The sequence below is a fragment of the Heterodontus francisci genome, chromosome 4, assembly GCF_036365525.1.
Source record: "Heterodontus francisci isolate sHetFra1 chromosome 4, sHetFra1.hap1, whole genome shotgun sequence".
Classification (NCBI taxonomy): Eukaryota; Metazoa; Chordata; class Chondrichthyes; order Heterodontiformes; family Heterodontidae; genus Heterodontus; species Heterodontus francisci.
Genome location: NC_090374.1, coordinates 154,829,980 through 154,842,703, shown reverse-complemented (window position 1 = coordinate 154,842,703; position 12,724 = coordinate 154,829,980). Strand labels below are relative to the sequence as shown.

The 12,724-nt window shown below is 44.7% G+C and overlaps 1 protein-coding gene across 7 annotated transcripts in view; it reads left to right on the top strand.

The window, feature by feature from the left end:
* LOC137369340 (inorganic pyrophosphatase-like) overlaps positions 1 to 11,937 on the top strand; it is a 76,429-nt gene extending 64,492 nt beyond the window's left edge. For 6 of the 7 annotated variants that reach the window (XM_068030407.1, XM_068030406.1, XM_068030405.1 and 3 more), the window contains 3 exons: positions 3,773 to 3,812; positions 8,102 to 8,148; positions 11,405 to 11,937. In XM_068030407.1, coding sequence (XP_067886508.1) covers positions 3,773 to 3,812; positions 8,102 to 8,148; positions 11,405 to 11,407 — 90 coding nt within the window. In that variant the 3' untranslated portion in view covers positions 11,408 to 11,937. The remainder of the gene's footprint in view (positions 1 to 3,772; positions 3,813 to 8,101; positions 8,149 to 11,404) is intronic. The other variant, XM_068030402.1, reaches the window with a different exon arrangement.
* Positions 11,938 to 12,724: the final 787 nt, after the last annotated feature.

The window sequence follows — 12,724 nt, the reverse complement described above, 5'->3', positions numbered from 1 at the left end:
GGCAGCTCCTGGAGGTGGGATCCCCAACCTTAAAGGGATGGGAACTATGGCACAGGAAGTTAATTGCCTGTGCACCGTTGAACTGCGCCGGGGGGGCTCCAGAGGGCCAAGGTGGGGTTTCTCTCGGCTGGCTCCACTAAATTCAGCTTCTGGTATTCAGGAGTGTTTAGTATCCCATCCTGCCCTTTCTTTTTTTGCTCGGTCTCCATTATTGCCACATTATCATATTCCCATGTGGCTGTTCGCACCTGCAGCTCACCAACCTTATTTACCATGATACATGCACTGTAATTTCAAGCTTATTGGATGACCTCTTAGTCTGACCCCACCTAATACCTTACTATTTTTCTTACTGTAGTCTATCACCCAATACTTTGCACAGCTTGTTTATCCTTCCTAATGCTACATCCTGGTTCCCATCCCCTGCCAAATTAATTTAATCCCTCATCAACAACACTAGCAAACTGTCCCGCAAGGACATTAGTCACAGCTCTGTTCAGGTGCAACCCATCAGGTCCCATCTCCCGAAGAACTGGTCTCAATGCCCCAGGAATCTAAAGCCCTAGGAATCTAAAGCCCTCCCTTCTGCGCCATCTCTCCAGCCTCGCATTCATCTGCTCTAAGCTCCTATTTCTATTGTCACGAAGACCCCACCTGCCAAGAATGAGGCATATTAATTTTGTCATATGAACATTAATTTTAAACTGTTGCTGCAATGAAGAAATAACTTGTTTAAAGAGATCAGCAGTGGCTGGAAAACATTTGCATACTAAGAGACAGTGCCTGGAGACAACAGAACGGCTCCTTGATCCAATTAACCCAAATGGATTTTGATCACCAGGCATTGAACGTATAAGAGAGCCAGCATTCCAGGGTGTCTGGTAAGATGGCGAATCCACAAATGCAGGAGTTAGTTAAAAAACAACTAGTCACATAACTAACCTGCTGGCCAAGGTTTTTGGTTTTGAACTGCTCACAGGACAATTTTGGGTCAGATTGCAACTGAACTTGGAAGAAGAGAGCCTCTCTCCTGGCTAGCTCTCTCTTCCTCTCACGAATCTCTGGATCCACTGAAGCCACTTAAACCTCAAGAGAGAAAAGGCTGCTAAATCGAAACAAGTTTTAAAGCATGCACTGGGTCCCAACGAAACAGCAAGACGAAACAGCAATCAAAGACTCTACATCGAACTCAAAGGACTGTACATAAATCCCAGCTATTGCCTCAAACCTTTCCTCTTTATTCTTTCTACTTTTCTGTCTCTGTCTGCATATGCGTTTATCGCGTATGCATGCTAGCGTGGCCGTTTCACGTATTCGTAGTCGTTAACCGAATTAGAGTTTAAGGTTAATAAACTTCTACCTTTCTTGCTTAAATCCAAGAAAACCTATCTGGTTGATTTCTTTGCCTTACAGTTGGAGAGCAGTGAACAGGATTCACTGAGGGGGGACTAAAAGCACGGTGCTTTAAAAAATTAAACCCAGTTATGGTCAAATCAGGTAATGGCTGAGAGGGAACCCCTTGACCCCTTTCTCTCCTGCTCACAATACTATATTCACTAACACATGGCACTGGGTGTATTCCGGAGATTACTATCTTTGAGGTCCTGCTTGCTAGTCTCTCTCCTAGCTCCCTAAAATCTGATTGTACAAACTCATTCTTCTTTCTATCTATGTCATTGGTACCGATATGGACCAGAACCTCTGGCTGTTCACCCTTCCCCTCCCCTTCCCCTCAAGAGTGTTCTGCAGCCGCTCTGACATTCTAGATTCTGGCATCAAGGAGGCATCTCGTACTGAATCACGTCTGTGACCTCAGAAACACCTGCCTGTTCCCCTAACTACAGAGTCCCCTATCACTATTGCTTTCCCAACCTTCGTGCTGCCCCCCGTACAGCTGAGACCGCCCCCACCCCTGCCATTCTGTGTTGCCGTGGACTTGGCTCTTGCTGCACTCCCCAGATGAAACATCACTCTGATCATAATTCAGAACTGAATGCTGGTTGGAGAGTAAGATGCACTTGCGACTCCCGCACTACCTGCTTGTTCCTTTTTGATTGGCTGACAGTCACCCATTCCCTCTCAGCCTGCACTCCCACAAGCTCCATGTGTGTATCCATGACGCTCTCAGCCTTCGGAAGCACTGATGTGATGCCAGCTACTGCTCAAGCTCAGAAACCCAGAACTCAAGCTGCTCCAGCTGATGACATTTCCTACACATGTGGCATCCGGGAGTTCCCACAAGGAAAAGGATGTGCCTTCTCCGAGACTGAAGTGTCCTGCTATGCCTGAATTTATTAAACGGCACAGTGGCGCAGTGGTTAGCACCGCAGCCTCACAGCTCCAGCGACCCGGGTTCAATTCTGGGTACTGCCTGTGTGGAGTTTGCAAGTTCTCCCTGTGTCTGCGTGGGTTTTCTCCGGGTGCTCCGGTTTCCTCCCACATACCAAAGACTTGCAGGTTGATAGGTAAATTGGCCATTATAAATTGCCCCTAGTATAGGTAGGTGGTAGGGAAATATGGGGACAGGTGGGGATGTGGTAGGAATATGGAATTAGTGTAGGATTAGTATAAATGGGTGGTTGATGGTCGGCACAGACTTGGTGGGCCGAAGGGCCTGTTTCAGTGCTGTATCTCTAAACTAAACATAACAGAAATAAACCAAAGGCTTATTGGGATTGATGCTGGAGGCCTCCTTGGTGGGAAAGGTTCTGGGGCTGTCAAAGTAAGCCCAATGAATTTCTGCAGTACATTCTGTAGAATGTTTTTATTCCAGCCACAACCAGTGTTGGAGAGGTTGGCTATTGAGTTCAGTGGCAGGGCTGCTGATCAAGTGGAATATCCTGTCCCAGATGGTGTTAAGTGTCTTTAGATTGGTTGTCGGGGTTGTTACACAGTTGGCTCTCCCCTTGTGCTTCTGTCTTTTTTCCTGCCAACTGCTAAGTCTCTTCGACTCGCCACACTTTAGCCCCGCCTTTATGGCTGCCCGCCAGCTCTGGCGATCACTGGCAACTGACTCCCACGACTTGTGATCAATGTCACAGGACTTCATGTCGCGTTTGCAGACGTCTTTAAAGCGGAGACATGGACGGCCGGTGGGTCTGATACCGGTGGTGAGCTCGCTGTACAATGTGTCCTTGGGGATCCTGCCATCTTCCATGCGGCTCACATAGCCAAGGCATCTCAAGCGCCGCTGGCTCAGTAGGGTGTATAAGCTGGGGATGTTGGCCGCCTCGAGGACTTCTGTGTTGGAGATACGGTCCTGCCACCTGATGCCAATCACAGGGAAGTGTGCCTGCCAGACATGATGGGTTTCTAAGTGTTCACTGGCTACAAGATGCAGTGCAGAAGAGTGTTTGCAGGCAGGAGTGTGAGTGGTACTAACCTAGACTGTTGTATTATCCACTAAATGCACTTTTCTCTTTTAGAGTGTTCAAACAGGAAAAACTCAGTAGGCTCCTGGAGTTCCCCTGACCTTGGGGGTGGGGGGGGGGGGGGGGGGGCATGTGGGTTGTGGTGGTGGTGGTCATCGTCAGGATTCATGGAAGTGTGATGACCTATTTTATTTATTATTACTAATATTGACAGACCTTAACCACCCTAAACTTGCTGCAGCTACTCAAGCAATGTTCTTTTCGCACCAGCGACTTACATGCGGATAATAATAGGCAAAAGATTACAGAGGTAGTTGAAGTGCAGGAATCAGATGTAAAGTTATGGCTCAACTGGCTGAGTCAGTATACAAGGAAAATGTTGATTGCATTTTGTTTTACAGGCACCGGAATATATCAAATCAAACAGTATCCCAGATGAAGGTATGATATCAGTATAGTGTTTTCAGTGAATTTACCTTATAAGTAAATGTATTTTTTTTCCTAATATAAAGGTTTTCGAAGCAGGCAGCTGGTTCTTTTTGTCACCACAAGGCAGATCTTGACTTTGGGCAATGGTATAAAATGGACAATAGTGAGTTGGCAGCCGCTTTACATCTCTCCCAATTTTTATTGCCATTGAATTCATTCAGTGGGCTGCCGACTCATTACTACCTGTTTTATACTATTGCTAGGGCCCTACCAAATTCACAGTCACATTTTACAAATTTCATGATCACAGCATTTTACGAATTGTGAATGTCATGTTACAACTGAGGCGGAAGGAGTGCAATGTCTTTCTCTAGTTCCACTTCTCCACAGGTCACAACATTTTTTTTAAATTTAAATGTGCACCCAGTTATTGATGTGGCCAATTATATACTCTATCTATTTTAGTTTCAGAATAAAATCCACCAACCAGTTTTCTTTAATAAACAACAAAAGCAGCAGCCTTTTGACTGAGCAGGGTGCCCGCATTTAGCAGCTGCCGCAGAGCCCCCACAATATTACACGCAGGGGTTCATTAGAATCACGGCGCTGAGCCGCCCTCCCCATATTATGTGGGGAGAAGCGGGACATTCGGCACAGTGAGAGAGTTTTGACAGCTGTGCAGCAGGTGCTGGGGCCCTATTTTAAGCGCCCCAGCACCTGCTTCCTGACAGCTGTCAAAGAAATACTTACCTGACTGCTGAAGAGTTGGGCTGCTGTCAATCTGGCAGCAAAGCAGAAAGTGCTGCAGAAACTCAGCAGGTCAGGCAGCGTCTGTGGAGAGAGAAACAGAGATAACTTGTTCAAGTTCACAGACCTGAAAGTTAACTCTGCTTCTCTCTCCACAGATGCTGCTTGACCTGCTGAGTGACCCCAGCACTTTCCGCTTTGCTGCCACATACTTAGCCTGCTGTGTCCCAGTGTCCTGTGAAGTTGCGATCCTCTTCCACTCAAGTGTAACATTCCTTCTTGTAGGCGTGCTGCACCTGGGTGAATAATAAATTTTCACATTCCAGTACATGAGACTTCAATAGACCATAAAAGGTATTACAGAGGTTTACAGAGAACAGACTGACACAAATGGGAATGCATGGGTGTCAGAGCAATGTCTTTCACGAAATGTTCCTCACCAACATGTGTGTTCTTTTCTCTGTGTGAATGATGTGTGCCAGCAGGTAGCGCCACTTTGCACAGTTGGCCCTTCAGGAGAGCCAACGTATGCAATAACATCATTGCCATGCCACCATTACTCATTAGCATCTCCACGGATGCAGTGACATGGACATTGGCTCAGTCAGCTGCTGCCTCTAATGGTTTATACAGGGATGCTGCAGATGTAGACTGGTGCACAGCAGGTGAGCGAGGGTGATGTGTGGCTTGCAGAGCTCATGTCAGTTCCTGTGGAGCAGGCAGCCTTTGTCTGATAAGCCACTGCCGTACATCCCTAGCTCATTGCTAGCCCTGCATGCAGAGCCTGGGTGCCATCTGCCCTCCCATGTGTCTTTCATGTTGTAGGTTCTCAGTTTCCTCATAGTCTGAGGAGGAATCCTGTTGATGTCTCTCCTCATCGTGCCAGGCCTGGCCCCTGGTGGGTGCGTAGTTGTGCAAAGCAGCAAAGAAAGCTGGCCTTTTCGGCCCATAGTACAGGGCATCATCCTATCTATACAGGCATTGGAGGAGCTCATTCAGCATGCCGATCTCCTGCTCAATGGTGACTCGTGTAGCTCAGTGGCTGGCGTCGTATCTCTCCTCTGCAGCAGTGGTGGGGTCTCACTGGTGTCGAAAGCCATGTCTACAAAGGATAGCCCTTATCTCCAGGAAGCCACCCCTCCATCTGAGCCGGTTCAGTGAACAGCGATGGCTGCCGGGACTGGTGCAAGACCCAGGTGTCATAATAGCTGCCTGAGAAGTGGTCACACATTCGCAGCAAGCATCTGCGGTGATACTAGCTACACCTAGATTGAGAAGGCTTCTTTAATGGTGACGTCTGCAGGTGGTAGCATGGCGAGAGGCCTGATGGCCACATGAGTGCAGTCTATGAACATTGTAACCTATGGTTCTCCAGCAATGGTGCCAGAACCAATGGCCCTCTGGGCCTGGCTGTGAGGGTCCATCCTGAAGCAGACATACTGGCCCTCCAGTTCAGGGCATTGGTGACCTCCCTGATGCAGGGGTGCACTGCTGACTGTGTGACTCCCACAAAGGTTTCTGGTGGGCCTCTAAAAAGCTGCAGAGGCATCAGGCTTAAGAACCGCTGCCACTGTGAGGAACAAAGGCATGGGATGTCCACCAGAGCCCATGGACTGCAGGTCATCCTTGAGCAGAGCACAGAGACGTGTCACCACCCTCTCGACATGCGTAATCACCTCTGACACTGGTGTTCTGACAGCCGATGGCATGTCATGTGAGGCCTGTAGATGCATGGCAGACATAATGGCAAGCTCCCCTTGGGGGCTGCTGCTCACAACCGGGATCCTCTACGTGAATCGCACCTGCCTGTTGATATTGCCCCTAGCGCATACGGATCCTCACGAGCAGAGAATCACACAATATAGGATGAGCCATTCCTATTTCTTTGTGATAAATAAAATTGAACCCTGCATGTATTCAAAGGTTCCTAACAGGGCAGGGATTGGTGCTGACGGGTACATCAGCTGCTTTCCTGGATCAACTATGTGGTGTGCCATGGCATTGCCCATCTTGGCCAACACTCAGAGTGGTACAGCATGACCACATCAATATCCTACCAGTTGAATCGATTGCCCCCACCATCCATATAACCTTAATGCTCCTGCCCTTTCTGGCACCCTCCCCACACACAGGATGCCTATTGTGCCATTGCTCCCTCATAAACACGAACAAACACTGTTAGCAGAGGGATGGTACACATTACCTCCCTTCATGCCAGCACAGCTTTCCTTCCAGTAATCCCAGACACCCTCCATTTAAGAATGCAGCGTAAGACCCCTGTGTAACCCCCTCCTTCCTCCCTTCCAAGATGCAGAGTGAGACCTTTGTAGTGCCCCCCCTCCTCCCTTTAAGAATGCAGAGTGAGATCCCTGTGTATCCCCCCCACCCCCACTCCCTCCTCCCTTCCAGTACGCCGAATGAGACCCCTGTAATGCCCCCCTCCCTCCTCCCTTTAGGAATGCAGAGTGAGACCTCTGAAAAGAAACCTACCTTCTGCCGTGAAACCTTCTGCCTCTGTGGACCCGCTGGCTTTTCCAATTGTGAACAGGACAGCACATGACGGCCCCACGTTCATCGAAAGATCAGCAAGTGGCCCTTCTCGACATCACGAGTCGAGGCGGGCCTCTCTCCACAGCATTTTGCCGGCCCCCGTGCCACAACCTGCGGCGTCAAGGGGCTGGTAAAATTCAGCCAGATTTTTTTGCAGGGTTTTCTCAGAAAGGTGGAGAAAAGATGAGCTGGGTGTTTCTTTTCAGCAGGCTATAAACCCAACCGACTCAAAATGGTATTCAAAAATGAAACCCACTCTTGAGCAGCATAAATTTTGACATGTCGCTTCTCTTGTAAACAATTCCCATAGTCATAAGGCACCTGTTGTTTACTTAGCTGAAGACATGTGACATCCAGTAAATATTTTTAAGCAGAGTCTTTCCAGTGACCCTTTTAATAAAAAAAAAAGCACATCCATGGAATCCCTTCAATCTCAAATGAATCCATCTCCACAATTCTAAAACACAAGTCCTCAAAAAATATTTTAAAAAATGGAAGCACTTACATAACAGTCATTATTTCACATATTTAAATCATAAATTTCACAGTGTTGCAACAACCTATGGAAATGATCTATTTAAAACAAAAAAAAAAGACAAGGGAGGTTTCTAGTTTTAAATGGCATTTATTGTATACTCAAAAACTATTGTGAAAAGCTGACTGTAAGATCACATTCTTTACTCACTGAAGTCAGTGATTGAAAGTGAGCATGGAGCAACCTGCAAACTTCATTCCCTGTCTCTGCGCTGTGAACGCCTGACCGTTTTTAGACATAGCTCTCTCTGCATCCACAGAGTTTGTTGGAATTGTCCTCACAGTGTGGAGCAAAACCCTTTGATAGGTAGTCCTGTCACAGCTTTGGATGATCAAGTTTTTCCAATGGTATGTTGGTGCTTGAAGAAGCATCCACAAGTTCCATTGTAATCAAATGACAATTTTATGAGCTCTCTGTCAACTTGTTAAAAAGAGCTGAAATTGTTGCTTTTTTTGTGTTTATTTTCCAGCAGTGCAGTGTTGGATGCTCTCTTTCTGCTGCAATGGCTTTCGGACTGTAAGTGGCGCTGAACCATTGCCCACCGTGTGTGATCCAACAAAACATGCAGCTTGTACAAAATAGTATTTCACCATCGGCAAGCAGAATTTGGCTTCCAAATTCTTTCACTCGATGTGCCGCAGTAATGGTTGCGGCCGTTTTTGATTTGCACATACTGGCATTCTCACTTGTCTGCTAGCACTTGAGACTGCTTCTCTCAAATTTGCATTGGCGGCCCTCCCTCATCTACCGATCAGTGAGTTGAGCCTTGTCAATCAGTAAAACACTCGAAGTTTGCAAAATGGCAGATTTCACAGAAGACCTGTGATTTTACAGTCCGTGACCCATTTTTCATGACCGTGAATTTTGGAGGGTGCTAACTATTGCACAAAGTCAAGATCTACCCCACTAGTAAGCAAGGGGAAACTGTTAAATCGCTTTTAAGTTGGGAAGAATTATGATTTAACATAATACTCCGAGAGTGGTAAGAATGTGAGAAGGATAAGCTAGCTAAGTACATGAGGGAGAATGGAATAGAAGGATTTATTGATGAGGTGAGATGGAGTATGGTGGATGGAAACTTCTGCGGAGTATAAACACCAGCATAAACCTGTTAAACCAAATGGCCTATTTCTGTGCTGTAGAATTCTTTGTAACACCATGTCCAACTCCTAATCTGTTTTACCATTTTGGATTTGTCAGCCCAAGTCATTGAAAGGTCATTAATTTCTCCCTGACTTCTATCCCTCATCCACTTCTGCCTGTCTGTCCTCCATTTCTGTCTCTTTGTACCTTCCATTTATCTCTGTTTTTCTATTCCCTGTATTTGTATTTGTCTGTCTTTCCTCCAAATCTGTCTGCCCATATCTCACACTCCTTCCTGTCTGTCTATATCTCTCTCCCTTTTCTGTCTGTCTCACTCTTTCATTTCTGGACATTGCTCTTCTCTCTTAATAACTCTTTCACTTATCAATTTCTGATTCTCCATGCCTTTTTTTTTCTTTTCTCCCTGTTCCTTTATATCTTTTAACTTTCCCTTTTCTTCCAATACCTCCTTACTCTAGTGTGTTTGCCTCAATCAACTGGTTGCCTTTCAACCGCTGGCACTCAGGTTGGTGGCAGTAGCATTGGTGGCCACCAAATCCAGGATTTACAGCAAAGGGATGCTGGAGCCTTGGCCATGGGCCTGGGAAGGGGCAGCCTGCTATCTGCTGGTTTTCCATTAGGGTTGTAGTTTGTGGGTGAGTAAGGATGATGGCTTAGCAAAGCTCTATGAACGTTTTAAGAGTTCAAGGGATCGATGCTCCTTTTGATATATAATATATGCTTTATATATATATATATATATATATATATATATGAAAATAACATTATATATGTAATATATATATATGTAATATAGTAATAGCCTGGACTTAGGTATACAGGGCAAAATTTCAAAGTTTGCAGATGACACAAAACTCAAATATAGTAAACAGTGGGGAGAATAGTAACAGGCTTCATTGGGACAGAGACACAAACTGGTGAAATGGAAAGCCATGTGGCAGATGAAATTTAATGTAGAGAAGTGTGAATTCTTTCATTGGTAGGAAAAATGAGGAGAGGTAATATAAACTAAATGATACAATTTTAAACGGGGTTCAGGAACAGAGAGACCTTGGAGTGTATGTACATAAATCTTTCAAGCTGGCAGGACAAGTTGAGAAAGCTGTTAAAAAGGTTATGGAATCCTTGTCTTTATAAATAGAGGCATAGAGTATAAAAGCAAGGACGTTATGCTAAACCTCTATAGAATACTGATTAGGCCCCAGCTGGAGTATTGTGGCCAATTCTGAGCACCACACATTAGGAAGGATGTCAAGGCCTTAGAAAGGGTGCAGAAGAGATTTACTGGAATAGTATCAGGGATGACTTCAATTAAGTGCAGAAACGAGAGAAACTGGGTTTACTTAGAGAAGAAAAAGTTAAGGAGAGATTTGACAGAGGTATTCAAAATCATGAATGGTTTTATGGAGTAAATAAGGAGAAACTGTTTCCAGCAGCAGAAAGACCGGTAACTAGAGGGCAGAAATTTATGGTAATTGGCAGAAGAACCAGAGCAACATGAAGAAACATTTTTTAGGCAGAAAGTTGTGATGTAGAATGAACTGCCTGAAATTGTGGTGCAAGGAGATTCAATAATAACTTTCAAAAGGGACTTGGATAAATACTTGAAGGAGAAGAATTCGCAGAACTGCGGGGAAAGAGCAGGGGTGTGGAACTAATTGGATAGCTCTTGGAAAGAGCCAGCACAGGCTTGATGGACCAAATGACTATTCTCTGTGCTGTATCATTCTATGGTGGTCTGGTCACAAAAAAACTTCTGCATCATATATAAAGCAAGGCTCCTCCTGATCTGTATGGCTTATTTCCACATGGGGCAGATATTTACCAACATCAGCAGAGTAAATTTTCATTTTTAACAGTTAAAATAGGGACACTCCATCTCGACTGGGTGTATGGAACTACATGGATGTTGTTTTTCTTTTCCCTTCAAGCTTAGACTTTTTGGATGTGAAAGCAAGTGCAATTCCATTTTTGTGTTGCATGTTTCTTCAAGTATATCCATTTGTTTGTACTAAACTGTGTGCTTTTTAACCATCACTTAATTGCAACTAGTAGTTCCAGTACTGCAAGTCTTCTCATAGTGTCGATAAGAGGAAATGAATCAGGGAGTTGCTGCTAGAGGCAGATCGGGTGGGCTTTGCCATTTTGCTCTAACCCCAGATTGTCCTCATTGGGTCACCCGATAACCTTTTTGCACACCCACCTCTTCCAGTTTGGGAACCTCTGCAATAAAACAGCAGACGTCAGCAACATTTTATAGAATTTAGATTTTAGAGTGAGCAGTGCCAGTTTCACAGATCAGGTGGTGCAATATCTACTGCAGGATTTAGGGAGTGGCAGCACACCATTTGTGGGATTAATGGCCGCTCACCAACTTTCCACATTGCACAGTAGGAGAAATAAATGCCTTTACTTGATTTGAACATTATGTGAAGAATGTATTTGTCAATTCATTATCATATAGCAGAAGATGGCAAAAGATAAGATTTGAAGAAGTGTGAAAGCTGAGCAGTGATTTAGCATGGCTACTTGGCAGATATGGTTTCCGCCCTTAAGAAATAGTGTAGCCATTGCAGTTCTTGAAGGGCATTTGGAATTGGTGCCAGTCGCACCACTCAATATTTTGTATGACAGAAATGATCTTACGTAGATTTCTTTCTTTCTCCAGTGAACAAGTGGCACTTCCTCAGCAAGTAAACATTGGCCACATCACCACGTGAAAGAACAAATTGTTTTACTTCTGAAAACTAATTATAATCCAAAGTGCTTAAAAGCAGAAATGTCTGAAATTGATCAATGAGACAGTCCACAGAATCATCGAGAAGGAGGCCAGATTGGCAACCAGCCATTACTCAATGCTTGATGATAAATAGGTACACCCATGCAAACTGTTGAGAGAGGTGACCAGCCTGTGTGTGGATACTATTTGTCAAATATTGATTTCTTACTTTGTAATACTTCCAAAATGTGATGTTAAGTAATTATTTTACCTGTCTTATTGGTCCTGCAATTCTCTGGTAGTATGCCTTCTAGATAAAAGGTGCACTCTTAATTTTTCATTGTCCCAGTCAAAAGCTGAGTTTCAAGTGGCTTTAGGATACCACGCAGCAGAATATACTGTTTATGACAATAGTCATTTGGTAGTACAGAACTTGAGTATTGCTGAAAATAGAGACATGTTGTCGAAGCTTTTCGGCCTGCACTCATCAGGACAATCCACAAGAATACCAATGTAAGGGAAAACAATGACTTTATACTGTATGAGAAACAAATGCTAATTGGTTGGCAAGTGAACTCTAATTGGTAGAGGTGTTGCCATGGAGAATGCACCAGTTTATGGTGACTGGCAGTTAACTGCCAAGCTTTGTTTGAAATTTAAACTAGGCAGCTTGACTCTGATTGGTCCAGGCATTGCCCCGAGGAATGAACCAGCGAATGGCTGTCATTTATTTTGTTTAGCTGAAACAGGCACAATGTGTGTACATAAAAATAAAAGCAAAATACTGCGGATGCTGGAAATCTGAAATAAAAACAAGAAATGCTGGAAATACTCAGCAGGTCTGGCAGTATCTGTGGAGAGAGAAGCAGAGTTAACGTTTCAGGTCAGTGACCCTTCTTCAGAACTCTGTTCTGCATATCTGCTGTTCTGAAGAAGCGTCACTGATCTGAAACATTAACTTTGCTTCTCTCTGCACAGATGCTGCCAGACCTGCTGAGTATTTCCAGCATTTCTTGTTTTTAATACAATGTGTGTACATGTTCCTTCTGTCTGCACAGAACAGGGCCCTGTGTATTAATATATGTAACTGGAAACGACATATATTAATATACAGATCCCTGTTCTTTGTAGACAGAAAGAACATGTGCGCACGTTGCAGCTAAACAAAATAAGTGACAGCCATTCGCTGGTTCATTCCTCAGGGCAATGCCTTGACCAATCACAGTCAAGCTGCCTGGTTTAAATTCCAAACAAAATTTGGCAGTTAAT